The sequence below is a fragment of the Kockovaella imperatae genome, assembly GCF_002102565.1.
Source record: "Kockovaella imperatae strain NRRL Y-17943 chromosome Unknown BD324scaffold_9, whole genome shotgun sequence".
NCBI classification, from domain to species: Eukaryota; Fungi; Basidiomycota; class Tremellomycetes; order Tremellales; family Cuniculitremaceae; genus Kockovaella; species Kockovaella imperatae.
Genome location: NW_019028949.1, coordinates 625,748 through 653,201, shown reverse-complemented (window position 1 = coordinate 653,201; position 27,454 = coordinate 625,748). Strand labels below are relative to the sequence as shown.

Sequence of the window (27,454 nt, the reverse complement as noted above, 5' to 3'; positions counted from 1 at the left end):
CGAGAGACTAGACGTACGGTGAGGATGTAAATGCGACAAATGTCGGCGGTCGCCGCTCACAGAGTCGATCCGTAGAAAAAAGTTGCGATATGCGAGTTCAACATCTGTGATTGACGAGTCAAACGCTCTAAGATGACGAGAACAGCCATGGCTTCCTCTAGCAAGTCGGCAGCGAAAGCCTCGGGCATCTCAAAGATCCCTACGATTGAGGCCTCTCTCCGAGGAAAGCCTTACAACCCCAATGGGCTCGTACCGCTCCTGCAACTCGCTCGGGATCCTGCACCGGATGTCGTCCATAAAGCCATATGGGCACTACACAGGGTGTTCATAGATTACATTGGGGAGGGCAAGGTCGGAGGGATCTCAGATGGACCTAGACGGAATATGAGTCAAGCAGACGAAGAGGAAGAAGCTCGAGGTCCTACCGAAGCGAAGGAAGTTAAAAGTTGGGTCAGGGATAGGCTGTTGGATTACGTAGAGATCTTGAGCGGGCTTGTAAGGGATCGAGAATTGGGTCTGAGGGTGAGCGAGAGGGTATGAAATGGGCTGATAGGGAACAGAAATCCGCCTTACCTCTGCTCTTCGCACTTTTGGCTCCTCTGTCCGCTAGTGTATCTGAAGACCCGACGATTCATATCCCGTTCTTTCGCTTAATTCTCAGAGCCATCTTGGAGCCATCGCCGTCCCTTCGTGGCGCAAAGCCTGCCCATGGAAGTGACGGAGCAGCCTCGTTCCGCTGGACCATCGATGAGAGAAACCAAGCGCAAGATTCCGTTGGCACTGTGCCCGAGGATATCATCCAAACGGCCCATGAGGATTTCTGGGCAAAATACGATGATCTCCGATGGGCATTCTTCAGAGAAGTACCGTGAGTCAGAATATCTACCTCTTCGGCTGACTGTGACATGCAGCCACATACTGAAATTTCTTCGGACGACGCCTGATCTCGCTATCAACGTCCTTGGCCAGCTCCTGCCCCTCACCAACCTCCCCCGGGTACAAGACGACATCAACACTTTTTTCATTTCGTCTCTTACGACTCGCCCGTCTTCCTCTTCGGTCTCCCTAGCAACAAGCAAGAGGGCAAAGAAGAAGTCGAAAAAGCAAGCTGAACCTGAAATCCTGCCAGACTGGATGGCAACGTACGAATCCGATCCGTCTGATGATGATACAGTCGGGCCAAAGAAACGTCAACGAACGAGTCAATTGTCTATCCACGCCTCAATTCACTCTATACCCAGCCATCAGACTCTCTACTCCACGTTGTGGGAAACTGTCTTGTCAACCTTACAGATGGACGAACAGTGGACGCGGAAAATTCTCTTGGCCTTACATGGAAAGAATGGAATCCTAAGCCATATGAAACCGGAGCGAAGAGTTCGCGTGGCCGATTGGCTGGGATCATTAGTGGATCAAGGCGGACCAAAGGCCATGTTGGCGATGAATGGGCTATTTGTGCTCATGACCAAGTTCAACCTGTGAGTATCCCCTGGAATATCAAGGCTGATGACTCAGGGATTACCCGAATTTTTACCAACGACTGTACGGCCTGCTAGATGACGAGGTCCTACACGTCAAATACCGGGCACGTTTCTTTCGGCTTTTGGATACGTTTCTCGCTTCACCGTGAGCCTTTGCAAGTTTGAGTGGCTGCTGACCTTCAGTCTGCTTCCCTCTGTGATGGTCGCAAGCTTCATCAAGCGCCTGTCCCGACTCTCTTTGACAGCCCCACCTGCCGGTATCATCATGGTCATTCCGTTCATTTACAACTTGTTCAAGAGACATCCAGCGTGTATGGTCATGATTCAGAGGCCCGCACTCGATCAAGACGAGGAGTACAAAGGTGGGCAAAGCTTCTCGGGACCTAGCTGACCCCACGAGATCCTTACAACGCCTCAGATCCTTCACCTTTTACCGCCAATGCAATGGGCTCTTCATGTTGGGAATTGATGTCGCTTCAGAATCACTATTTGGCCTCCGTCTCGACTCTGGCTAAAATGTTTAACGAAGTCTTCACAAAACCAGAATACAACATGGAAGACTTCCTAGATCACGGATACGGCACTGTGAGTGCTTTGCCGCCGATGTCACTGACGAGTCAGCTCTTTGAGACCGAGGTCAAACGGCATATCAAGCGTCCACCCGCGGTCAGCGACATTGTAGAAGGATTCCAGCCCTTGGGTCACATATTCCCTGATGGATCCATCAATGGTGACGCCAGAGCAGGTGACGATATCGTCTCTCGTATGTGGACCTTCTGAAACACCCTTACTGTATAATACCCTGATGCATGATCTATATCTCGAATCCTTAAGAGGAATAATGGTGCACTTCCTCCTTCTCTCTTCCACGCATGAAAGGCGGCTCGGTGCCTTTGTACTGCATAATGTCAGCCGCCTTTTCCTCGCTCGCCGACTCACGTAGATGTCGGTCCAGAATTCCTTCAAGTCAGGGTAAGGGCTCTGCTTGGCTTCTTCGACGGCCTTGTCTACTTCCTCCTTGGCAGCCTTGTCGATCGCCTTGAGCTTGGCTTCACTCTCGACTCCCCAGTCCATGATGTACCGCTTCAGTCCAGCAATAGGATCGCGAGACGATCGGACTTCTTGAATCTCCTCTCGGGTTCGGTATGTGGTACCGGGGTCAGACATGCTGCAATGATCAGAAATGGGTTTGAGAGCTGATGCACTCACGAATGACCACCGTATCTGTAAGTGACCAATTCCAAGACGAGTGGGCCCTTGCCAGAGGTGGTCCATTCTTTGGCCCATTCGCAAGCTCGCTTGACGGCCAGAATGTCCATACCATTGACTTGAAGACCTGGGATCTGGTCTCCACGGGTAAAGAAAGCAGTGTTTTGCGATGATCGTTCGGCCGATGTACCCATACCGTATTTATTGTTCTCACAGACGAACACGCACGGCAGGTTCCACAATTTGGCCTGGAGAGGTCAGCGATCTCTCAATTCACAGACACGCCACCTACCATGTTGTAAGCTTCAAAGACTTGACCCTGGTTGGAAGCTCCGTCTCCGTACAGGGCAAAGGTGACCGTCTTGTTCTTCAGGTACTTTTGGGCGAGGGCGACACCGGCTCCGACGGGGACCTTTAGAGAGATCAGCTCGCCAGGATGTGTGAGTGTGGCCCACCTGTGCTCCGACAATACCGTTACCACCAAAGAAAGAAGGGGTAAAGATGTGCATCGATCCTCCCTTTCCATAGGACATTCCATCGACACGGCCTGGAAGGATCAGATCTGATACCCCGACAGCCTTGACCCACCCATGAGTTCCGCCAAGACGCCTTTGATAGTACCTCCTCTCATGACTGCAAAGGTGTGGCATCGATAGGCAGTGATGACTCGGTCATCGGGTGTGATGGCGGCCTCCATACCGACCGAAACGGCCTCTTGTCCAATGGCCAAATGACAGAATCCACGGATCAATTTTTGTTTATACAGTGCGTCCGCAGCCTGTTCCATCCGTCTCATCGTGGTCTACCAAGGAATCAGTCGGAGATTCGCATCGACTTCAACTCACCATGTTCTTGTACATCTCCATCATCTCTTCCTTGGAGGTCTCAGACTCGGCGGCAGGGACATCGCAACGGTACGAGTGGAAAGATTCAGAGTCCAGGCGGACTTTGAACTATACAAAGTCGGTCAGATCAGCGACAACGGCTCAGACGTACCTTCTCGCTCTTTGACTTTGGAAGTTCGCCTATCGGCTCGCTCTTGTCGGCATCGGTCTGAAGGTATCGTACAGAGGGGAGAGTGGATCGAAGAGGTCTCTGCGACAATGATTCAATGAGCGTTTTTGTCCCCCAAAAATTCCCGACTACGGTGAATATACGAGTCATGTACTCACTGAGCTGGCAGCTCTGACTGCTCTGAGACCTCCTGTACGAAGTGAGAGGGTCATGATGAATGCTGAACAGCGGCTAGATTGCTACGCTGAGAATGGGTACAGAGATCAGCTTGCTGCTGCTGCTGCTGCTTGGGGAGGGAAATATTGTTCAAAATGCTCGAGGCTCGGAATCAAACGGGAGGCGGATGCCGTTCAAATTTGGTCTGATAGGATTAGCATGGAAATAGTAATGGGATTAGGAAAACGGAATCCTAATCGCCCCCCCCCCCCCCCAACGGAAAAAGAAGAGAAATTAGCTTTGTATCGTTGCTCACGCGCGCCGTCGGCAGTTGAAGCAGAATGCAAATGCTATCACGATAAATGATCGTTCCACTGGCGACTGCTGGGTCCATCTCGAGTGGTCTGATCGGATAAATTGGCCACTCGACAACGAGCTGGTCATCGTCTCATCGCCTATATCTCCTACACTGACATAGAAGAATATCGCTGGGATCACTCGCCTCTGTCGCGTCTTCTCCTCGTTGTCCTCTTTCGTCCAATCCACCTGGTTTCTTTATTATCCGTTTGGGCATTTTCCGTTCACGCCCAAAAGAAGAAAAAAAGGATCCGTGTCACTGCACGCACCTCTATTTATTATTGGCGAACACAGCGAACAAACAGAGTCATCTGACCATCCAGGTCTTCTTTCGCCCCAACTCGGCCGTCAAGCAGGCAACGGAGGAGGCGTGGGGACTCTCGACTCAAGGACATTAGAATCCAAGGATCAAGACCCGGATTGCCCCACATAAACCTGGAAAGCATAGGTCTATTCTTTTGTTCATTCTTCTCTTTTTTTTTTGGGTGAATTCCATTCTGCTTCGACATCGACCCTCAACAGATCTCGATCCTTTCGTTCAACTACAGCACACGAGGCAGTCAAGCGGATCTTTCCGTCCGTGAAGTCTTGCCCACCATGCTTCGGCAATCGGTGCGGTCCACCCTCTTGACGCTCTCCTCCCTCGCAGCAGCAGCTCCGATCGAAGTCATCACCGCGACGTTTATCGTCGTGACGTTGACCTATTTTCAACTGCTACATGCCATCAAGGGCTCTGAATTCTTCCAGGATCCACCGCTAGCTTCACCTGCACCCAGACCTATCCAATTGGTGAGACTATCACATCCAGAGATCGGTCATTCTCCCTATCACCACCTCCCCTCACCATCGTCTGGACTCTTCTTCAGCTCCCTCTCGACATCGCAGGCATGGCATAGCCTGTCATCCGCCGACTTTCGACGTGTCCTCGAAGCGAACGCTCTGGAAGGAGGGTACGTCATACCCTCAAGCGAGGGAGGCAATACTGCAGGTGAAAAGGCAGAAGTTGTCCTCATCAAGCAGTTCAATCTCGTCAAGGAACATGGAGAGGATGTATCACAGAAATGGGTCGATTGGATGCTGAACGGCGTCGAGGTGGAGTGGTCAGGCAAAAAGTATACCTACCAGGATCTCTGCACGCAATGTCAGACCTCTCTCGTCCCTCATCCTCTCCACCCTACCCAACACACACTCACCCTCTTCCTCCGTCCACCGACACCGGAAACACCCACCCTCACCTACCTCAGCGCATTGTCCAGGCTGCCTCCCTTTTCACCTCCTGGGACCAACACTACCTTTCGTATCGCTCAAGGATCATCTTCATGGGGTCTTTTGCCATTGTTCGACGGCGCGGGCCTCTTCGCAGGCATGGGCGAATCATCTCACAGCGAGAAGGAGGGAGAGGATTTGCTGGGCGGATTGAGAAACGTCAGATGGTTCGCCTACGCGGCGAGGGCTTTTGTTATGAGGTTTTACCACCTCGCAAGGGTGAGCCGTCTCTCGAGACTCAGGCTAACGTGCAGAATGCCGATTCTGCAGACATCTTTGTCGTCCTTCTTGGCTACATCCTCATGCACTCAACATTTGTGCACCTCTTCATTAGCATGCGCAAGCTAGGTTCAAACTTTTGGCTTCGTACGTCGATCCATCCTCGTGCTGTTTCACTCCTGACCTCATTGTACAGCCTTTGCCACTCTAATATCCTCCATCTTTGCCTTTCTCACTGCCCTGCTTGCAGCATATCTCCTGAACATTCCTATCGACCCCGTCTCGCTTTCTGAGGCACTGCCGTTCCTGGTAATCACCGTCGGGTTTGATAAGCCCAATCTCCTGGCTCGAGCCGTCTTCCAGAATCCCGAGATCGCTCCTGTCGCCGTCTCACCCGATCTGTCTCCTTCGAAGGATCTGCCGGATCCATTCAGCTCGACCGATGGCAAATCCGGGCCGGTCCTTGGCCTCGATCTCGGTGCCCTGCACAAGGAGCTCGCTCCATTAGAGAGGCTTCAACGGTTGGCCGAAGGTCGAGGTGTTCGCTGGGCAGCCCCAGTCGCTGCTAAAGCTATCGTGGTGGATGCGGTGAGGAAGAAAGGCGTTGGTATTGTTCGAGACTATGCCATAGAGATTGCGGTCTTGAGCGTGGGCGCATACAGTGGGATCGGAGGCCTCAAAGAATTTTGCAATCTCGGTGAGCTGCTCGCCAACGAACCCAGCTCATGGTTTCAGCCGCCTTGATTATGGCTGCTGATTGTGTGTTTCTCTTCACTTTTTACGTTGCCATTCTCGCTGTCATGGTCGAGGTCCATCGAATTAAGCTCATCAGGGGCAAAAGCCGCAAGCCCAAGAACTCCTCCATTCGCCGGAACTCTAGTCAAGTGTCCATCGCCTCATCTACCGCCGACTCCCCCTTCGGTTCCAGTTCGGATCTGCGTGGTGCCGCGAAGGCCAAGGACCAACCTGAGAATCCCGTTGTCAGGCTCAAGCTTTTCCTCATCGTCTCTTTCCTTACTTTGCACATTCTCAACCTGTGCACCCCACTGACAGAGCAAACTTCGCTAAAGCGACATTCAGCTCACTCAGTGCACAAGATGGAACCTCGAATTGATACCCGATCTGCAACGTTGTCCCCTATCCTAGAGCAATTGTACGCCAGTATGCCAAAGGAGACGGACCTCGCTGTACAGATCATTCCCCCGACCAACATTATCATGTCAACTGAGGGCTTCACACCATCCCGCATGGCTTCAATCGACCAGTTCATGAGTGAATGGACCCAGCTTGTTGGAGATCCAGTTTTGTCGAAATGGATCGTCGTGGCTTTGGGCATATCTGTCTTGCTCAATGGATATCTTCTCAAGGGAATCGCATCCAACTCGATCGGAGGCAAGGGTCCTGTTGCTGCGGCTGCTCAAGTCCTCGTGGGCGTTTTCGAGTCGACCCTGCCAGAGGACAAGAAGCGGCGAAGATGGAGTGGAGGAGACAATCTGACAAAGTATCGGGAAGATTCGGTTTCCAAGGACAGAAAAGACCTCGACATCGCAACCACTCGACGCAGAGATTCTATCCCACCGCATATGCCTCGTCCCGCTCCCGTTCGAGACGGTGACAGGACTCCCAAAGGAGAAGGCCGAGCAGATAGAGCTGCTGTTGGTCACGTCGTTGTTCCGCCAACTCCCAATGTTCCCATCGTAGCGCCTCAAAAGAAGCGTTCGCCATCACCTCCCGACAACCCGTCGTTTGGTCGCAGGTCCCTCGAAGAGTGCATCGAGATCTTTGCTGGCGGCATTGGTGTCAACAACTTGTCGGACGAAGAAGTCATTCTCCTGGTGGAAAAGGGCAAGATCGCTCCATACGCTCTGGAGAAAGCGCTCAAGGATCTGGAGCGGGCGGTGAGAATTCGACGGGCGGTCATCTCCAGGTCGTCCCTCTCGCAGACGCTCGAAGCTTCCGCATTGCCTATGGCAGACTACAACTATGAGCAGATCATTGGGGCATGCTGCGAGAATGTCATTGGTTACATGCCTCTCCCAGTGGGTATCGCTGGTCCCCTCAACATCGATGGACAACTTCTGCACATTCCAATGGCGACCACCGAGGGTACGTTGGTCGCGTCGACATCACGTGGCTGCAAGGCGTTAAATGCCGGCGGTGGAGTCACCACGGTTCTTACCAAGGACGCCATGACCCGAGGGCCGGCCGTGGACTTCCCAAGTGTCACCATGGCTGCTGATGCAAGAATCTGGATCGATTCGCCAGAGGGCTTTAGAACCATCGCCAACGCTTTCAATTCCACTTCTCGCTTCGCTCGATTGCAAACATTGGAATGCGCATTGGCTGGTCGAACATTGTACATCCGATTCGCGACATCGACAGGTGACGCTATGGGAATGAACATGATCTCCAAAGGGACTGAAAAGTCTCTGGAAGTTTTAAGAGAAAGATATCCGGATATGATGGTCCTCTCACTCTCTGGAAATTACTGTACCGATAAGAAACCGGCGGCTATCAATTGGATCGAAGGTCGAGGGAAATCGGTCGTTGCGGAGGCCGTCGTGCCGGGTCATGTGGTCAAATCGGTCCTCAAGACGTCTGTGCAAGCTCTCGTCAATCTCAACATCAAGAAGAATCTCATTGGAAGTGCCATGGCGGGCAGTGTCGGCGGTTTCAACGCCCACGCGTCGAATATCTTGACGGTGAGTCGGCGTGCACGAGCCCGTGCTGACGTCAGGCCATGTACCTTGCAACGGGTCAGGATCCTGCGCAAAACGTGGAGAGCTCCAACTGCATGACTTTGATGGAGGAGTGAGTCCGACGCCAAAGGTACCTACTGACTCGCAACAGGACTAATGATGGAGAGGATCTCTTGATCACTGTCTCCATGCCGTCAGTCGAAGTTGGAACCGTCGGAGGAGGCACCATTTTATCCCCACAACGTGCCATGCTGGAGATGCTCGGTGTGGCCGGAGCAAACGCTTCTCAACCTGGAGCCAACGCTCAACGTCTTGCACGAATCATCGCCGCTGCTGTGATGGCAGGGGAATTATCGCTCATGTCGGCGCTTGCTGCTGGACATTTGATTCAGGCGCACATGAAGCACAACCGATCCGTGCCTGTGACTCCGGGTGCTGTCACGCCCGGTGGGATTGGATCCGCCGCTGCCAAGGGCGACATCCTATGGGGTCACATGGCCGGGGGAGGTGGAATGACGCCATTGAATTCCGGTCAGCCCGTACCTCGTCTCTCACCACGAGTCCCGTCTAACGCGCTGGTGAACCAAGTTGGCAAATCGACGTTGGGCGTCGGAGTCAATGGTATAACGCCGGCTGCTGGAGTTCCGTCAAGTCAACGTCGAGCCAATGGAGAGACCAGTAGTATTCAAGGATCAGCGAGCAAAGTCAGGATTATCGAGAATGGTGTCTGAACAGCATGGGCATTACAAGGCACGGATCAAGAATAGCAAGTCACACACGCACACGCACACAATATACAAAATTAGTCAAGGGCATATCATCTCTCTCTCTCTCTCTCTCTCTCTCTCTCTCTCTAGCACACACAATATATATCCCGCATTGGACATAGGAACTGGATCAAATCCCCTGTAGTGATATCGCAGACATAGTCAGGCTTCAATATATATACATCGAAGCCTATTCATTAATGCACATTGCGCTGTATCTCTGCAGTTTGCATTCACGTCTGGATCTCATAAACGTGGACCGCGAGCTGTGGGTGATTTTCGGGACGATACTGATTGCCCGTTAGTCATGATGTTGGCTCCTTACCTTTCCTCCTCCTTGGTGCTAAGGTCCAAGACTCTAGAACATGAAACCTGAGCCATACGTCACATTCACAGTCATATACATACGCGCTATCCTTGCTCTCGATGATCAACAGACTCTAATGGTAAACATGTAAACCTGACAGGACCTTTTGATTTTTCGTACGTTTCGACGGTCTTTGTGGCTGCTGATGGGTGGGCGGGCGCGCGCAGAGCGGCAGAGGAGACAAGAGCTACATACAGTAGATGCTTTGCCAGATTAGATCATTGCTATCCATATATGCATCTTCCACTTTGATCGTACAGTGCTGCGCAAACGTCGTTCAAACCTAATCTTGATCCATTTCCTCATCAGAATCCTCTTCGTCTGAACTCTCTCCCTCAACGACCTTGAGCGGTTCCAGGTCAAAGTCTTGATCAGCGCCTAGTGAACAATTCGTCAGTAATCATACGCTCTGTGAGTGTGTAGGTTGCTACCATCCATGGCGCTCGGATCACTTACCCGAATACGAATCGCAGATCAAGTACAGCTTCAACTTGTGTTGACCTTGACTCAAGTTGAAATCCAGCTTGGTCTCCAACTTGGCCTTGACCGTCACCTTTTTGATAGCATACAGCTGTTTCGAGCTCGCATCACCGACGACAAGCCACCAGCTGACCATCTTCTTATGGGGGTAATGAGGTGCGTCCGCCACTTGGTCATCAGGATTCTCTTCATCCATCTCTCTATCGAGCGAGACGTTGATCGTGACTGGTTCGGAAGAGTTCAGGCTGTCGGCGTCTTCCACAGAATAAGTAACCTCGACATTGGGGTAAGAATTGACAAATTTGGCGACTCGTGCCCTTGTTCACGTCAGCCGGGCTCAACGTCCGGCGTTGAGACCACTCACAATTGCCTATCGTTCATTCTCAACAGATCGTTCCTCTCATCATCCTCCAGCTCCATAATGTCATATACCGAGTCCAGACCTTTTGCCTTGAATCGCTGCAGTACCTCGTCGTCAAAGTAGGGCACTTGACGCAATGGCGAGTCTCTGTCCCAAATGGCCTGGACACACATCTGACTCAGGTCCATGGCACCCAAGCAGCCAAGATACGACTTGCTCGACATGACATCTACACAAGCCGACAACAGACCAGTAACTTTTCCCAGGATAGCTGCTTGATCAATGGCAAGATCGGGCGGAAGGGTCATTCGACTGAAATGAGCTTGGAGTAGGAGGAAAGTCTTGAAGTATGGCGAATTGTAATCCACTTTGGCGAGTTTGACGGGAACGCGACCATAGATTCGCTCCAGTAGCGTGTCCTCGTGATGTCGTATCGGAACCGTCTCAAACTCGTGAGCCGAGGAAACGATCTCCAACAATCCCTTGAGCTTGGTCGTTTCCTTGATCGAAGCTGAAAATGTCTCGACGGTAATGTACGAGATGTAGTAGAACGAAGCGATCATACCCAAGTTGTTGGGTAACGTGTCCATTTCATCCTGGATAATGATACACTCTGACGCCGCCAGGTCATTCAGAGTAGTCTCAACCGATTCAGAAAGATAATCGGCCACATGCGTCGGTGTCGTTCCCTGAAGATTATAGAACTGCCATGTTAGCGGTCGTTGAGCTGACTTGGACTCACCCCTGGGTTCTGCATCAACCTTCGATAGAACCATGTCCAGGTACACCAGTCGACCGCTTCTTGCTTGTTCTCAATCGTCTTTGCCACAATCTCCGCGTTGAAATGATCATGCAGGTAGTTTGGCAGACTTGACTCGACTGGCAAAGCCTCGTTCAAGAACTTTTTGAAAAAGTCCTTTCGGGTCTGTTGACACATGAGGACACAGCGACTAGAAGTGTCGATGGACGGTCGACAAGCTCGACCCATCATTTGAAGGATATCCGCGATCGCGTAGTCGACATAACGGTGCTCCTGACCGTCGAAGGACTGGACGCCCATAATGACGACCATGTACGAGGTGACGGGTAGGCTCCAAGCAGTGTCCTGACTTTTAGCAAGTGTTACACTCCAGTGTACTCACTTTTGAAGCCACGAGGACCTTGATAGCTCCTTCTTCAAACAAGGCGGTCACGATCCTCTTGTCGAGCTTACTCAAGGCCTCATGGTAGTACCCAATACCATACTTGAGCGTCTCGGCGAGATCTTGATCTTGGAGCTTCTCCAAATGCGGTGCCAGCTCGTCCGGCTCAACATTGAGGAATCGGCCTTCGTCCTCGTCCGCCAGGCAGTAGGAGAGGATATCATTGGCGGTCAGTTTACACTGTTTTCTCGAAGCCACAAAGCAGATCGTTGGCCGACCAGCCGCATGCTCTGTCATGGCGAGATACGCGGGTTTGGCCATCTGAAGCATGAGTGATGGGAAATGAGGAACGTTGAAGCTTTGCAAGTGAACTTCGAGGGGAAGAGGACGTGTGGATGGGGAAAAGTTGAAAATGGTCTGAGAAGATGCGCCGATCCAATCTCCAAGATCTCGAGCGTTGGATAACGAGACACTACAGGCGACGATTCGAGTCGGTTCACCAGTCTGCTGAGAGACATAACGTGTTCGAGAGACAATGACTTCGTAAGTAGATCCAACATCACCTCCAATCAACTGCAGTTCGTCGGCGATGAGCAATCCGATAGTCTGAACGTCTTTTCGAGTCTTCCATCGTCTGGACAACAGATCCCACTGGGCCGGTGTGCACACAACGATGTCGGCTTTACGCAGCAACGCTAGATCCGCAGTGGATTCACCCGTGAGGGCTACGACTTCCTTGTTGAGGTTCGTAAACTTTTCGCTCCATTCTGAGACTCGAGCATCCACCATCTCTTGGTAAGGCTCGATGCAGACTGCCCTCGGTGGATCCTTCTTTGACCATAACCTCAACAAGGCCAGCTCGGCGCAGACAGTCTTGCCTGATCCCGTGGGTGCACCGACAAACACGCTTTCATCGGTCGTGTAAAGGGCTTGGAAGACCTGTGTTTGAATCTTGTTGAACGATTCAAACGGATATAAATTCTCAAAGGCCTTGTTGTGAAGGGCAGTGACGGGCTGGAGCTGAAGGTCCAAGAGCGGAGTGTGAGGCGGGAAAGGTTCAGGACGGATGAGGTGTTGGAAGGAGACGGGAAGACGGCTCTCAGCTTGAAGCCATCGGTCCGAGATGATGGAGATGTAATAATTTGGGGGAACGGGATCAGAGATCGGCACTGTGATGGTGATGTAATGCTCGTCCTGGGCGAAGCGTTGTCGAAGGATGAACTGGTCGTGGTACAAGATACGCTCGCCATCGACGTCCTCTACAATGATCCAGAAAGCCTGACTTGCACCGTGTATCTCGTAATCCCAAACGAAATCAGGCGTGACGGTCACGTTGATCTTGAGCAGGGATCGCGTCAGTGGCAAGACGTGCGCTTGAATATCCAGTCGCGGGAATTTGTGAACCAGACTCTCGATCAATTGACCAGACTTTGGTAACCCAATCAACTCTCCGAGTTCGGCCGCGTCCAGATCAAAGTATCGATACCAGGGGAAATCTTTCCTCTCGGCCTTGGTCACGATCTCGCTCCTGATTCGGGGGAACTGCCTGAGCGGTGTCATAGTTTTCCACATCCGTCTCTCGACCATTTTGCACAGATCAAGAGCGGCTCGCATCGGTGCGGCCCATCCCTTCTTTAGGCAAATCTCAAACATGGCTCGAAGGATACGTCCAGCGGATTGCTGGATGAAGACCATGTCCGTGACAATGTCAAATCCGCTCAGTTTGAGCTGCGAGATGTACGCTTGAAGAAGGACATTGATCTTCGCCACGGGCTCATCGACACCCTCTTTGACGGGAATAGGTACTCGCTCGAGCAGCTTGGCCAGTTCGAGCTTCTCCTCTTGTCGCACTGGAATGAGCTTGAATTCATTTGACAAGGCGAACACTCGGAAAAGATCGATCATGTTGAGATTTGGCTTGAGATGCTTATTGTAGACCGCCATGGAGGAATAAGCGACGTAGTAGTGAGAAGCGATTCGACCGAGATCTGTGCTCTGGAAGACTCCGGTCGTACGATCATAACGGATCAAGCCACCTTTCTCGAGGAGTACAGCAGCAGAGTGGATCAAGTCGGCTGGGAGGATCAGCTTTTATCGCAACAGTGAGGCTTTACCTCGTTTTTGCACCAATGTTGGGTCACCCTCCATGTAGTCTGCGCCGACATTGTACAATCCCGGAGAACCGACCATTCGGACGTATCTGATCGGTTCAGCCCGAAAGTCTCTCGTCGTCCACTCACAAATATGTGTACCCCAGCCATGCCACTCCTTCGTCTCTGTTTCTCACAGTGCCAAGGACGATCTCTGCATTGAGATTGTCGACCATCTTCGAGACGAATTGACTTTCTATCGGCAATTGCTGATTCATCAAACTGGTGTAATATTGAAGTTCACCATGGTTGGTGATGATGATACCTTCACCGTAGGTGTCAAACTGAGGTCGACCAGCTCGACCAAGCATCTGCAAGACGTCCTGAGGGGACAATTCTGACCATTTGCCCTTTTCAGGGTTATACACCTGAGTGCCTTTGATGATGACCGTATGAGCGGGCAGATTGACACCCCAAGCGAGCGTAGCGGTGGAGCACAGGACTTGGATGTGTCCGTCTAAGAAGAGTTCTTCGACAGTGGCACGGTCTTCTTTGGACATTCCGGCGTGATGAATACCGAACCCAAACGGCAAGATATCCTTGAGATTGAAATCTTTCGATTCGTTTGCCTCGTGAAGTAGGACCTCTCGGGATGCTCCTTCGGGATTGATGAATTGCGTCAGGGTCTCTTTCTCCATCGCCATGTCACGCAAAAACTTGGCAGTCTTTGCGGTCTCTTTTCGCGAATGCACAAAGACGATCGTCTGCGACTTGCCCGCTTGATTGAGGACCTTTTCGTAACAGACCTCGTTGATCGTCTGTAATCGCTTGATGGCTTTCTTCTCCGTGACTCCGATGAATTGCTGCTTCAGTCCAACTGGTCTGTATGTGGCATCGAAGAAGAACAGACCCTTTTTAACGTCTACTCGAAGGAAAGCAGCGACATCCTTGTAGTTTGGCAACGTGGCGGATAATCCCACTATTCGAATCTCGTCGTGAGTCTGGTCCATCCGTCGAATGGCACGGGATATGATCGATTCCAAGACCGGTCCACGATCATCGTGAAGCAAATGAATCTCATCGACGATCATCAATCTCACCAAGTTGGTGTAGCTCGTATCGGTCGACTTTCTCGTAATGACATCCCACTTTTCCGGCGTCGTGACGATTATCTGCGTTTCGGCGATCTGTTGCTTGGTCAATTGACTATCACCGGTCAACTCGGCGACGTTGATCCCCAAGTCTTTGAATCGTTTGCTGAATGCTGCCACTTGTTCCTGAACCAAAGCTTTCATCGGCGAGACGTAGATGATCTTGAACGAATCGCGGTCGATGTAGCCAGTATCTGGATCTCTGAACTGTCCGATCGTTCTGAGCATAGCAAGAGCAGCACAATTTGTCTTTCCAGCTCCGGTAGGCGCACAAATCAACATGGGTTCACTGGTCTCGAATGCGATTGGGTAGACTTTGCTCTGGATCGGATTGAGCTGAGTCGCTCGAACGCTAGCCCAGACAGGCTGGGTCCAATCCGGCATTTTACTGAGCGGCATCCAATCTTTCGGTCCGGCTTCTCGACGCTTCGGCTCAGGTACATGAATCTCCTCATATCCTTTCGCCTGGCGCTTGAATGAACCTTCCGGCAATTTGACCTTTTTCCTCGACATGAGGTGACCTCCTTCGGAGAAGGTAAGAGAGTCGATATCGATGACGCGACGGGGTTGAGCGACGGAACCAGGAGCCAAATTGGCCTTGGTCGGGACGGTCGGTTCAGAAGTTTCCTGTTCGGCACGTTTTCTGTTTCCACGCAATTCTCGCAGGATCCAACCGACACCCTTTTCTCGCATCGCAACTTCGACGTCTTGCTTTTCGTCATCATTGCTTCGGGCCAGTTTGGTACACCAGACGATGACTTCTCTGTTCTTGGTCAAAGTCGCGACGAGATCAAAGTTTTCGTATCCAAACATTTCGGCCAAAGAATTTTCAAGATCACGCAGTTCAGCTTCCGATCCTAGGTATTCCAAAGCTTGGGTGGTGAAGTCGGCAGACTGGACGGGATCGGGATAAGAAGCTGAGATGAGACGTTGAAGCCAGAAAGCGTCTATGTCATGAGGGGAGACACGATCCGAATCGGTCTTCTTCCGTTTCGTCTCGCGACCGAGGACCAATGCTTCATCAGCATCCTCGGCAGGTGCAGAACCAGCTTCTGACTCTTCGTCCTCGTCCTCGTCATCTTCTTCGTCGCTCTCCTCCTCTGAATCTCGGCCTTTGACCTCAAATTCCTGCTCGTCATCCTCGTCATCCTCCTCGTCCTCGAACAGAACGGCGACGCCTTCTCCGTCCACGGCTCGTTCTTCTCCTTCGCCGACAGGGTGATCCTCCTCCTCGCCATAGTCCGTCACCTTTTTGCCCAAGTTGACGAGTTGATTCCAAGTCTCTTCTGGCAGATTTCCAAGCACACTTTCCACCTCTTTCCGCTTGTCAAACTCTTTCAGATCCTCACTTTTCAGACTCTCCAGAACAGTGTCCGCTGCACTCCGTACGACTTCCTGTGTCTGATCCCCAAGGATCTGGTGAACCAGCCCTAAGAGTAGCTCGTACACCTCTCTCGTTTCGGTGGTCCGCGGCCTATACCTCAGTCCTTCCATCTGGGCCACACTTTCCAGTACATCTGCAGCGCCGAATCGAGCTGTCGACTTCTCTTGAGCTCTCCGTATCGATCGTTCGACTTCATCGGCAGAAGTGATCTTTCCCTTGGACTTTTTCTTGTCCAGCTCCTTGGGTGGTTCCCTCCTTACTCGGGAACCCATATCACGGACATTGATTCTGCCGACAAGGGACTCGGGTGCTCCTGTAGGTTCATCCGTTCGTAATACAGATCGATCTGAGTCGCATCAGTATCATCCCCCAAGCGACGGAGCACGAAGAGAACACCTACCCTGATTCACCACCAATCTACTCATCGCTCCATAGTTGAACTCTGAGAGATCCCTCCCTCCCTTCTTACCACCGCCGCCGCCCGACATGATGAAGGATGTCTCGTCGTGGTTCGCGGTTGGCAAGAGCTTTTCAGAAACCTCGTCCAAGGGTTTTCCGCTTGACTACTAATGCTACACCTTCTACACCTGGCTCAATACACGGTGATCGACCCTGTGGTCCTCACAAGACCAGATCTATTCGAATCGAGTGTGAGAGCCAGTTTACACGAGAAGCCGAGGTATAATGGACGTTGAGGATTTTTCCCCGTCGCTGCTGACCGTTGTGGCGAAGTTTGGGTTGGGAGGGATGAGAGTTGTTACGTAAACTGACTTCAAGGTTTTTGGCAGAAAGTGGCAATTTCTAGTCGCCCACGAAGAAAAATTGCTGGAGAGAAAGAGAAAAACAGCAAAAAGAGAGAGAAGAGAGGGCTGCTCTGGGTGCTGGCTGCTGGCTGACTGACTGGGCGGCAATGGTGAGATTTTTATGTGGTTTCTACCTAGAGAATCCTCCCGTCCCTCTTCTTCTCTTCTCTGTTTGTTGTACATTCTCTCTCTCTCTTACACTCTTTCGGACGTCTGATCAGTCTTCAGGACAGAGATGGACAATCGACGATTGGGAACCAACTTGATCCTTCTGTGCTGAATTCATCTCTGTATCTGGACCTGGACGTGGAAACCCCTTCACAGTTTTCCAAAGAGGATAGGACGCGCGAATGGATCCCTGAATTCTCTCAACGCTTCCCTCTCGCCGCACCTTGTGAAGCTTTAGCTTACTGGAACCACCCCTGTTGGGCGTCTTTTGGCAAAAGGTCGAGCGGGTTCTTCTTCTGGACTTCACTGCTTGTGAGCCATCCGATCCTCTTGACGATCGTATACATCCTTGCTCATACCTCGTCGAAAGTTGCCCTTTTACCTATTTTCGACATCTTTCCCCCTCCTCCCCCTTTTGATGACTCCTTTCTTTGTGGTCTCATATCCTTTACAGGCCAGGCGTGAGTATTGCTTAGCCCTCTGAGCGGTGGTGACAAGCGGATCGGCTCTCTAGCCATGTCAGCATACTGACCCTTTGCCCCCTTAGTCACACTACAACATGTCTGATCTCGCGTTTTCAGCGTCAAACGACATGCCAGAGGCCGGATCCTCCAAGCCGCGATACACGCCGCCACCACCTCCTCCGCCTCGATCAGAGATCTCAGAAATCATCATGACGGACGTGTCTGTGAACAAAGGAGAAGGTGGTGGAAGACCGGATGAAGCGGCAGAGCTGCTTCTGAGCATTTCCTCAGTGGCGGATGAAAGATCTCCAGCTGTACCTCTGAAAGAATTGGAGATCAAGGAGGATGTCACTTCTGGCCCGGAACCCATCTATCCTTATACACCTCCTGATGATCCACAGCCGCAGTACTCCACATCACCTCGAGTGCAACCCATCCCGAATTCTATACTCCCTCCTGATTCCGAACTCAACCCAACTTCCACGCCTTTATCCTCCGATCCGACTCCTAAATCCGCCAAATCCAAACGGAAACGTAGTGCTCCTGTCAACAGAAACTCGTCTGAGCGTCGCTCTACCGATCCACCGCGGCCAGCGCATTGGATGGGAGAGGATAATACCCAGATCCGATGCATTTGTGGCTTTGACGAGGACGATGGATTCACCATACAGTGTGAAGGCTGTGGTGCGTGGGAACATGGATCATGTTTTGGATACCTGGACGAAGCCACCGCTCCGGAGACATACTTCTGCGAACTGTGCGTCCCCCGCCCATTCGACGCAGCGGCTGCAAGGCAGCGGCAACTACTGGCGAGAGCAGAACCAGACCGAGGTCTCTCGATGCAAGTGGAGATAGCTGTCTCTGAAACGATACTCCAACAACAGAAAGATAGGCCCAAACCTCGCAACAAGCCTAAACGTCCACGACAGAGTACTGTGGATGCTGAAATTCAGGATGCCAAAGCTGCTAGCCCGGGCGTGATGGGTCCGCCAAGTACGAAGCCGAAACGCAAACCCTCTGCCAATAAACCTCGATCAAAGTCAAATGCGAATGCCAATGAATCATCCGGCCCTGGAGTATCTTCTTTCCCCTTCAAAGACATTGCCACGGTCGAGGTGGAACACGAGTACTTTCGCGATCCTTGGAAGATGGAGTACACTCCGATATCCAACAACATCGCCTTCACCAAACGAGCCAGAATGATCATGGCAGAGTTCTTTGAGGAATGGCGCGACGCGGATCTGGAGGAAGCTCCGGTTTCCAAGCGGACTATTGTCGACTCGTCTGGATTACCATCACCTACAAATACCGGCGCAAGTCGACTTTCTCCAGAACATGGTTTCCTCACACCCGATTTCGATATCCTCGCGCCTCCTGTCCCTCCCGTCTTCTTGTCACGTACCGATCTTGACTCTCTTGCGCCGTCGGTCAGCGTCAAATCCATCAAGGATCATCACTCGTTTCTCCCTCTCAATTACGCCGAAGAGGATGTCGGTGGCGGAGTCTATACCCGGCCCGCGGTTTATGGTGTCTTTGTCAATGAACGTATAGCATCTGGCGCCTTTGCAGGCGAGTTCAGAGGCTCGATCGTGGACTGCGAGACGTATCGCAAGGATCCAATCAACCAATACGCTGGTCTGGGAATACCCAAGCCGTTTGTCCGATCGGTTGGACCACCTTTGAATCTCATCATTGATGCGCGGGGATACGGCAACGAGCTACGTTTCACTCGAAGCGGATGTCATCCGAACGTTGTGCTCCGGCCGCTCATGTGGAGAAAGGAGACGGGTGAACCTAGACTGAAGTTTGGCCTGTTTGCCAGTCGTGCGATTGACAAGAATGAAGAGTTGATCCTCGGATGGGAATGGGACGATGCGCATGTGGTGCACTCCATACAACACGTCGTCATGTCCCTCCTCTCCCTCTACGGCGACCACACGCTATCCGATGCGACCCTCCAGCACTTGGTCAATAAGTACGATTCCGTCCTCAGTCACATGTTTGGCACATTCACTGCCTGTGCTTGCCGAAAGGTGACGCACTGTGCCGTTCACCAGATGCGTTTGGTCGCATCGTACCAGTCACCCAAGGTCGAGATCGTTCGTGGAAAGGCCAAGCTGGACTTTGGAGAACTCATTGGAGCCGTTCGAGGCTGGAGGAGAAATGAGATAGACATGGAGAACAGCAAGCGATGGCACACGATCCGCGGGGAAGAGATCAACGTGCGAGAGAGATCTAGATCGAGATCTGTCTTGCCCTCTGATGCGGACACAAGGACAGGCGATGAAAGCGCGAGCATGGAGATGGAGATGGATGCACAATCCTCAGAGAAGGAGGAAACTGAAGAGGTTGAGCCAGTCGAGGAGGAGGAGGAAGAACCGGAGGAGATGGCAGTGGACATGACGGTCGAAAAAGACGGTGTCGACCCTGTGCCATTCTCGTCCTCACTGTCCTCTGTCCCGGGCACGGAGATAGCTGTCGCTTCCTCTCGTCCTTCTGATCTCCTGGAGCCGATTGACGAAATGGGGGGGAACGAGGCAGACGATGGAGACGTCTCGGACGCTACGACCGCCACAGAACCTAGAAGTCATTTCTCGGATGATGAGTTGGACATTCCTCGGTCTCGACGTCAAAAGGACGAGGCTCCGACAGCCCGATCCCCCTTGAAGAAGACGGTCAAATCACAGACGCCTGTCAGCGGCCGAAAAGCAGCGAAAAAGGGCGCCAAGGTGGATGAAGCGAAGCCCACCAGAGGCGAGGGTACTGGCCAAAATCGCATAACTCCAGCTCCAGCTCGCCGTGGACGGAAGGTCAATCGCGTCGCTTCCTCTGGATCAGAAGACGAAGTACCTTTGCGGAAGAAGCCATCTCGCAAGTCTTTATCCCAGATCAAACCCGACGCTCTTGCCTCCTCATTATTCAGTGATGAGGCTGACAAACTTGCCCGAGTGCCTGAACAGACGATCGCGCCGATGGCTGAAGCACTGGAAATCACTGATGCTCCTGCCGATGTGGCAACCGAGGAGTTCGTTCCGACCGAAGAGGCACGAATGGAGAAGGACGCCGTTGCACCGAAGGAACCGACTCCTCCGCCCGCCCGTGAACCGACACCGCCACCTCGTGAACCTACCCCTGAGCCTCCAAAAAAGGTTTCCTTATCTGATTATCTCAAAAGTCACAAGATCCGTAAAGAGAGTCAAATATCGGTCCCGCCTACGCCAACTGAAGAGATCAAGGAGTTGCCGGTCCTGGAGACTGCGGAGCGCAAGAATGACACGGAGACTGTATCGACCGTGGAGGATGTCAAGGCGGAGCCGGGAGCTGTGGCTCCAGCTCCTTTTAATTTCTCAGACTTCCTTCCCGCTGCCAAGCCGACTGTTCTCACTAACGGGTACGATCATCTCAATGTCTCTACTCCGGTCGATTCGCCAAAGTCTGTCACGGGCTACACACCAGGTGTCACCCCGACAGCCCGGTCTGATTACTTCCCGGCTCAGTCCACGCCTAGTACTTTTGTTCCTCGTCAGAACTCGGCGTACACTCCGCGACAGAACATGACAGTTTCGACAGAAGAGTCTCATCCAGCAGCGGCGCCGAACTCGACCTATGTACCACGTCAACCTTCCGTCTCTTCATCTGATCAGCGGGTTGTCTCGGCCGAAGACACGCCTTCTCGACCCCCAGTCTCGACGACATATGTTCCGCGTCAACAGACCCAAGACGAGTCTGCGCGATACGGCATGACTCCTCCCAAACCCACTATCCCACTGGCTGCTGAGTTGACTGGCCTCGCCGATCGTCAACAATTAAACACACCTCCCGCTGGACCCCGAATGCCACCCACTGGACCTAAGGCGCATAATCAAGCTCCACCCACAGGTCCAAGGAGCACTTGGAAGTCTCCTGGCGCTGCTACTATAAGCAATCGAGGACCAGAGGAAAACCGAATGTGGGGTAGAGGACGCGGAGGCTATCCTGGAAGAGGGAGAGGCAGGGGCGGTGGGTTTGGTGCGGGCAGCATGCCACTTGGGCCTGGGCCTGAAGATTCAGATTGGGATAACCGTCTTGGTCGTGATCGTGATCGAGACGAGTTCCATCACGATCGAGATGACAGTCTCAGGAATGGACCTGGAGCTGGGTCGACCCGAGGAGGATATCGTTCTTCGCGATATGAGCCCTGGGCTTTTGGAAATTCAGTCAATCGGGGAGGTAGAGGCGGACATGCGAGGTGAAAGAAAGAGGTGCGCGGCACGAATGTAAGACTTTCAGTTGGAAGGAGGCATGGAAGGGACAGTCAAAGACGCAGAAAGAGAGATACAGGAAGATCCGAAGGGCAGTCCCTTGTTGTATTCTATCAAAAGAAAAGACCGAAAGTGGTCCTTCTCAGTCGAAAGAGCGTAGTAGACAGGGAGGTCAGAGTGGCATAGAAAAGGGGATGAAGGGAAGATTATAGTTTCTTGGAAGAGCATGACATGCAAAGACATCTCTCTGCTCCTGCGTCTTGGTTGGTGGAATTGGTTGAAGCCCTGGCTCGACACCTCCGGGCGATAAAAAATAAGATGTCTAGGTATTGATGGACCTGATCCGCCCGTGCCACCTTACACTCCGCCTCTTGGTTCGAAGCTCTCATCCAACTGGGTTTTGCTCAGATGAGTCGGGAAAAAGACGTCCAGCGTCTCAACACGACCATTTGGCAACAGTGTGCGGCGGAAGTTAGTCTGACAACGTACATTGTCTGGAAAAACGTGTCCGTCCATTCCCTCAGCTTGAAGGGCTTCTCGCATCCTTCTTCCTGCCCATTCCCGATGCCGCCCGATTAGAAAATCTGGACTCCATATACGAAAGAGGCATGATCAGACCAGACAACGAGTGATCCAGTTTTTCATTGATCCAATCACACAATTGCCGGCTTTAGATCAGGCTGGGGCGGCGCGGTCAAACTGAGGACGCTGGCCTACCTCAAGGACCAAGTCGTTGCCCAGGTCGTGGCGCAAGTCGTGGTCTTCCTCTGTCGGAATGCATCCCGACGCTGGTAATGACCGGATTTAAAGGGCGAGAATGAGCCATGGTGGAATCGCCGAGCGGAGATACGAATGAACAAGCCTTTGATCGAAGATGAAAACGGTCATTTGCCTTCATGGGCTCCTCAAGTACCTCCGCGACGCGCGGCACGAACTCTCAACGTGCCCTCGTGTGGTGTCGAATTCGCGAGATCACCAACTCTCCTCCATACCGTGACCGTCTTCAAACATGTCTTCGACGTATGTTGTGGCTTCGCCACTCGAGAGCTTGCCGGCGCCATCCGTGCTCAGACACCAGCTGACGGCCTCTCGTACCTGTCGAGGCATCGCATTGGAAGAACTGGTCGTACTCAGCAGATGAATCGGAGCATCTTCGCTCACCCCGAGATGAAGATGTACCCTTTGCAGTCGTATAGCCATTGATTGATGGTTGCTCGATCCTCCTTGATCAGATGTTGCACATACACCTTCTCGTCTTGATCTCGCGATGCCGCTACTCTGAGCTTGAAGCCCAAGGTCTCATACCGGGTCCACTCGGAAGAATAGTACAAGTCATTGGAACGAGAGCGACAGCCAAAGTAGAGTATGGTTCCTTCCAACGGGTCAGACTCTGAACGAGAGGCAACTTTGACCCACTCTTTGCTGCTCCTTGACGAATGCGCTCCTCGACGAACGCTCTCATGGGCGCTATGCCAGTCCCTGGACCTACGAGCACAAGGTAGTCATCATGGGAGGGGAGGAACATGGTGGGAGGGTCGATAGTAATAGCGATCTTTGAGCCTACATTGGTCAGGACATCCCGCCCATAACGACTTACCTGTCCGCAGATCCTTGAGCCAGGAGGAGCAGAGACCCTTGCGAGGTATCTTGAGGTTAGTCTTGTACTCTACCAGTGCAATCAAGAGCTGAATTTTGCCCGGATGCGCCTGATAAGGTATCAGCTCGTTCCAGGTCCAGAACACATACAGAGGACGAGCTAGCGATGGAGAATTGGCGACGTCTAAGCGGAGGCAGAATCTCGAGGATGTGGGACAGGGGTATGCGTGTGTACCGAAAATCGGCAAGCGTCTCCAAAATGGTACGTGATGGCCTTGTGGCATAATCGTGTATCTCGTTCTGTGCAAGTGTGAGATTGGGAATGATGCTTTTAGGGTCGTAAGCTCACAGGATCGCCTAGGAAATCGTCTAAGCGCTCTCGCTCCGTCTCGTCTGGTGTCAATCGCCTAAGCCACTCGAAAAAGCTCTTCCGTGGTGATGCTCGCAGATCGAGATGGTTCAAGAGAAGGGAACGCAGTGTGGTCGGCGAGTCAGCGGGAGGTAGATGGGCAGGGACAGGTTGATCTAAGCAGCCAAGTCAAGACCAGTTTTGTTGCATGGGACTCACCCTCGATATTTGAGTGTATTCTCAGCTCATCGTCCGCTACTGATGTCAAGTTTATCATTTCCAAAAAGGTTTCCACGTCCTCCGCGCTATTCTTCGGTTGAAGACCACAGATCGAGCCGGGAACATATGTTCGACTAGGAATATCAGCGACTTTTCTCCGTTGCTCAACCCACAATCGGTCGTCCTCGATGTCCAGCTCGATCTCCCTTACGTCCTGCCACCAATCTCGGCTCGTCACTCGTTGATTTTTGCTCAATGTTGCCCAGCCCCAGTCATCGGGTTTCGAGAGTTCGGAGGTCTCGCCACGGTTCTTATCTATGCTCCTGACAGGAGCAGCTTCGATGACACACTTCTCATTGCCATCTCCGTTGATCTCAAGCGCCGTGATATCTGGTAAGTGCCCTTGCTCAAATTCGATCGAATACAAAGGAGGGGGCAGAGCCGTACCCGGGGCGGTCTCGACGTCTTTCAGGGCCGCTGGCAAGAGAGGAATCATCAGGTCCATAGTCTGCTCCAACCAAGGCAAGAATGTCTCTTCCAAGCTGCGAAAGCTTTTAGTGATCGAGAATTACCCAACGGATACCTACCCATCCGGAGCTCTTTCGTCTCCCCAGGCGGGCTGACCTATCAAGTGTGCGCTTAGACCCAGCATCCTCCGAGCAAGCATTTTCCCAGCATAGCAGAACTTCTCATACGACGAATCGCCAAGTCCGTAGATTGCGAACCTCACGTCCTCGAGAATGTCCGTAGGAAGTACCGATCGGATCAGAGCTGACCATAATCGTTTCATCGCTGGTGGAGGCTCGCCTTGTCCATGTGTTGAGGTGATGAGGATAAGTAGAGGGGTATGAGGGAGCTCAGACTGAATTCCGTTAGCTCTTAGATCCTGATCAGACAATGTTCCACTCGCTATGTCAAACATGTCCATGCTGACAACGACACATTTGCCCCCTCGTCGCCGACATTCCCTCCCGACTCTTTCTGCAATATCTTGCGAGTTCCCAGTCTCCGAAGCGTAAAGCACGACAATATGTTCAGGGGAGATGGCTGAATCTCCAGAGCTAGAGCCCGCATCGCACTCTACGAAGCCTGACATAGCTTCCACAGCTGATAGATGTACATGTGCAAAGTCTCGAGTTGTGTTGATAAAAAGTTGAGACCGTAGTCATTTCGGCCGATCGACCAATTTACGGACTTTCAATGTCCGACTTTGTCTTGGTATATTATTGATATTCGAAAGATCCTCTGACCCGGAGGCGGCATGGTGCAGCTATACGAATGTCCATATCCTAGAGTCTCACCACAAGACAAGCATAGGTCCGTTCGTCTCCTTTGCGCTCTCGACTGACGTCTCTCAGCTTCGCGTGAGCTCTGAATCGGCAGTCCTTCGCTTTTCTACTGACTCCTTAACAAGCTACGTGACGTTGATCAAACGGTACGTTTCACGTTGGACCTCACATTGGGCTGATTCGTTCTAGATGGCCAACTATCCTTCCTGGAGTCATCAACACCGTTTCCAACGTCAATCATGAGCTGCACAGTCAATCCAGTCCCGAAGCTCAGGACAAGCTCACAGAGGGCAAGGCAATCATATCCAAAATCTCCGCGTTAAAACATGACATGGGTCGGAACGGACAGCTAGTGTGGGACCCTACATGCTGGATCCAACTGATTACGTCTCAGGGATATTGAGAACGACGGACAGGGAAATGTCGACTGTTACAATCGAGAGCTGGCCACGTTCACAGGGGATCAACGAGGATGGTCACACGTCAATTGGCTCTTTGCCGAGTGCTACCTGTAAATATACTTGAGACTTGTGGTGGTCATGCTGATCTGTTTCAGCTATCGACGGCTGAGGAACTTCTTTGCTCTAACCAAACACTGGCGCGACTTTGACCCATTCTTCCCCTCCAAAGCAGAGACGTACAAATCGAGCTCCGCCGCCATCATCCGTGAGTAGAGTGAATGGACGTCTGCTGATCCATTCCCTCAGATTTAGCAAAAGCACTGAATACCCTTGTGAGGCGGACAGACTTGAGCCAGGACTTTGAGAGGGAGGGCTCGGCCTTGGAAATCGCGTTCCTGTGGGTCGACGTATGACGACCGGCCCTGACATCACGCAGGGAAATGGTCCAAGCGGACCTCTGGGGGAACGCCACTGTAAGTCTGGGATGGAGCCTGCGCCGGCGACAGTTGACACTCCCCTAGGACCTCTCATTACTGGTTGATCTGAAGTATGAAGACCTCCAAAAGCTGCAAGCTGTTGGTGCTGCTGCGCAGGCCGAGCAAGCCAAGTACATACTCCGGAATGACCTGCCGAAAGTGTGGGAATACTTGAAGACAGTAAAAGACGGACGATTGGATATCGTCATGGACAACGGTGGGTAGATCTTCTTTTCCCCAGAGCTTATTCTTACAACTTCTTAGCCGGATTCGAGGTGAGACGGCCTCGCGACGGAGTGTCTGACCCCGCAAGCTCTACACGGACTTCATTCTGGCAGATTTTCTCATATCATGTACGCCCTTCGTCAAGGAGGTCGTATTCCAGTGAGCGGATCATCGCAGCATTATGAAAATGCTGACGGGCACGCAGTGGGAAGGCTATCCCTTGGTATGTTTGCATCGAGATCCGAAAATATCAAAAAAATTGATCTGCTCAGGTTTGTCTCCGATGTCCTACCGTACGACTTCACGTGAGCATGGTCTTACACTGGGCATGGCTGAATCACGCTTCAGATGGGCAATTGACTCGCTTCTTGATGTCTCTTTCTTCGCTTCAGCTTCCAAACCTCCAAAGGAGGGCGAGTCTGAAGAGCTAAAAACCCTGGCTACCAGATGGAAGTCACATTTATCTTCGGGCAAATTCAAACTTTCAGTCCCTCTGGATACACCCCTCGGGGACGCGCAGAATGAAGAGATAGGAGGATTCTGGACAACTCAGTACTCTTATCAGGATCTCCCGAAAGTCGCCCCGAAGCTGCTGGAAGAACTCCAAAAGAGCGACTTGGTTCTGTTTAAGGGCGATCTAAACTACAGAAAGTGAGAGCGTCGCTCGCTCCAGAGGCGCTTACGTTTATCAGACTGGTTGGAGATGCTTGGTGGCCCACGACTACGCCTTTTGAGGAGGCGTTAGGTGCGGCTCGCACATCTATTTGCTTGCTGATGTAACCCAGGGCCCCTTAAAGGCAAGATCACTCTGCTGAGTTTGCGCACCAACAAGGCGGATACGATGTGAGTGAGCTTGCCCTACTTGCTCTGACCCATTCAGCGCTGGACTGCCAGAAGGTGTCGCCGAACGACTGAACAAGGAGGCACCAGATTGGCGTACATCCGGGAAGTGAGTGATCTGCCGGTGATCATGCTAATCAGCAGGTATGCTGTGGTGTCATTCTGTGAGAAGCACGAGTCATGAAGCCTGTCGCAATCCCATCGCATATGCATTCATGTCACAGTAGCCACAAATGATGA

At 52.1% G+C, this 27,454-nt stretch overlaps 7 protein-coding genes across 7 annotated transcripts; 4 read left to right on the top strand and 3 right to left on the bottom strand.

The window, feature by feature from the left end:
* Window positions 1–147: 147 nt before the first annotated feature.
* BD324DRAFT_642772 (CBF/Mak21 family-domain-containing protein) lies at window positions 148–2,261 on the top strand (the record flags this gene model as incomplete). Its single annotated transcript, XM_022017503.1, has 7 exons — window positions 148–522; window positions 561–868; window positions 912–1,478; window positions 1,516–1,626; window positions 1,665–1,843; window positions 1,882–2,066; window positions 2,103–2,261. 7 exons carry the CDS (start codon window positions 148–150, stop codon window positions 2,259–2,261), a joined length of 1,884 nt encoding a protein of 627 aa, XP_021870248.1.
* A 19-nt stretch (window positions 2,262–2,280) lies between these two features.
* On the bottom strand, window positions 2,281–4,121 carry BD324DRAFT_630251 (pyruvate dehydrogenase e1 component alpha subunit mitochondrial precursor). Its single transcript, XM_022016310.1, has 8 exons — window positions 3,687–4,121; window positions 3,536–3,643; window positions 3,279–3,492; window positions 3,146–3,237; window positions 2,983–3,102; window positions 2,691–2,938; window positions 2,421–2,649; window positions 2,281–2,379 (listed from the first exon to the last, which is right to left on the bottom strand). Exons 1-8 carry the CDS (start codon window positions 3,852–3,854, stop codon window positions 2,311–2,313), a joined length of 1,248 nt encoding a protein of 415 aa, XP_021870247.1. The 5' UTR covers window positions 3,855–4,121; the 3' UTR covers window positions 2,281–2,310.
* Window positions 4,122–4,814: 693 nt separating this feature from the next.
* Window positions 4,815–9,132, top strand: BD324DRAFT_609291 (hydroxymethylglutaryl-coenzyme A reductase-domain-containing protein; the record flags this gene model as incomplete). The annotated part of the gene is made up of 6 exons (XM_022014149.1): window positions 4,815–5,702; window positions 5,738–5,849; window positions 5,899–6,399; window positions 6,438–8,404; window positions 8,440–8,513; window positions 8,553–9,132. 6 exons carry the CDS (start codon window positions 4,815–4,817, stop codon window positions 9,130–9,132), a joined length of 4,122 nt encoding a protein of 1,373 aa, XP_021870246.1.
* Window positions 9,133–9,818: 686 nt separating this feature from the next.
* On the bottom strand, window positions 9,819–16,631 carry BD324DRAFT_581241 (Sec63 Brl domain-domain-containing protein; the record flags this gene model as incomplete). The annotated part of the gene is made up of 8 exons (XM_022013488.1): window positions 9,819–9,913; window positions 9,992–10,332; window positions 10,380–11,080; window positions 11,119–11,481; window positions 11,519–13,593; window positions 13,633–13,718; window positions 13,759–16,489; window positions 16,544–16,631. The coding sequence occupies 8 exons, from the start codon at window positions 16,629–16,631 to the stop codon at window positions 9,819–9,821; spliced, it is 6,480 nt and encodes a 2,159-aa protein (XP_021870245.1).
* A 1,042-nt stretch (window positions 16,632–17,673) lies between these two features.
* On the top strand, window positions 17,674–21,810 carry BD324DRAFT_652018 (hypothetical protein; the record flags this gene model as incomplete). The annotated part of the gene is made up of 1 exon (XM_022018425.1): window positions 17,674–21,810. The coding sequence occupies one exon, from the start codon at window positions 17,674–17,676 to the stop codon at window positions 21,808–21,810; it is 4,137 nt and encodes a 1,378-aa protein (XP_021870244.1).
* Window positions 21,811–22,426: 616 nt separating this feature from the next.
* On the bottom strand, window positions 22,427–25,161 carry BD324DRAFT_524472 (NADPH-ferrihemo protein reductase). Its single transcript, XM_022012995.1, has 10 exons — window positions 24,894–25,161; window positions 24,571–24,845; window positions 24,157–24,525; window positions 23,984–24,117; window positions 23,765–23,940; window positions 23,566–23,715; window positions 23,417–23,525; window positions 23,236–23,379; window positions 22,981–23,191; window positions 22,427–22,939 (listed from the first exon to the last, which is right to left on the bottom strand). The coding sequence occupies exons 1-10, from the start codon at window positions 25,077–25,079 to the stop codon at window positions 22,792–22,794; spliced, it is 1,902 nt and encodes a 633-aa protein (XP_021870243.1). The 5' UTR covers window positions 25,080–25,161; the 3' UTR covers window positions 22,427–22,791.
* A 12-nt stretch (window positions 25,162–25,173) lies between these two features.
* On the top strand, window positions 25,174–27,443 carry BD324DRAFT_630234 (hypothetical protein). The gene is made up of 18 exons (XM_022016309.1): window positions 25,174–25,300; window positions 25,342–25,347; window positions 25,398–25,418; window positions 25,462–25,626; window positions 25,667–25,783; window positions 25,829–25,938; window positions 25,980–26,070; window positions 26,110–26,146; window positions 26,195–26,366; window positions 26,414–26,424; window positions 26,463–26,533; window positions 26,580–26,597; window positions 26,647–26,679; window positions 26,723–27,025; window positions 27,067–27,119; window positions 27,160–27,217; window positions 27,255–27,323; window positions 27,359–27,443. The coding sequence occupies exons 1-18, from the start codon at window positions 25,245–25,247 to the stop codon at window positions 27,396–27,398; spliced, it is 1,431 nt and encodes a 476-aa protein (XP_021870242.1). The 5' UTR covers window positions 25,174–25,244; the 3' UTR covers window positions 27,399–27,443.
* The last annotated feature ends 11 nt before the right edge of the window (window positions 27,444–27,454 follow it).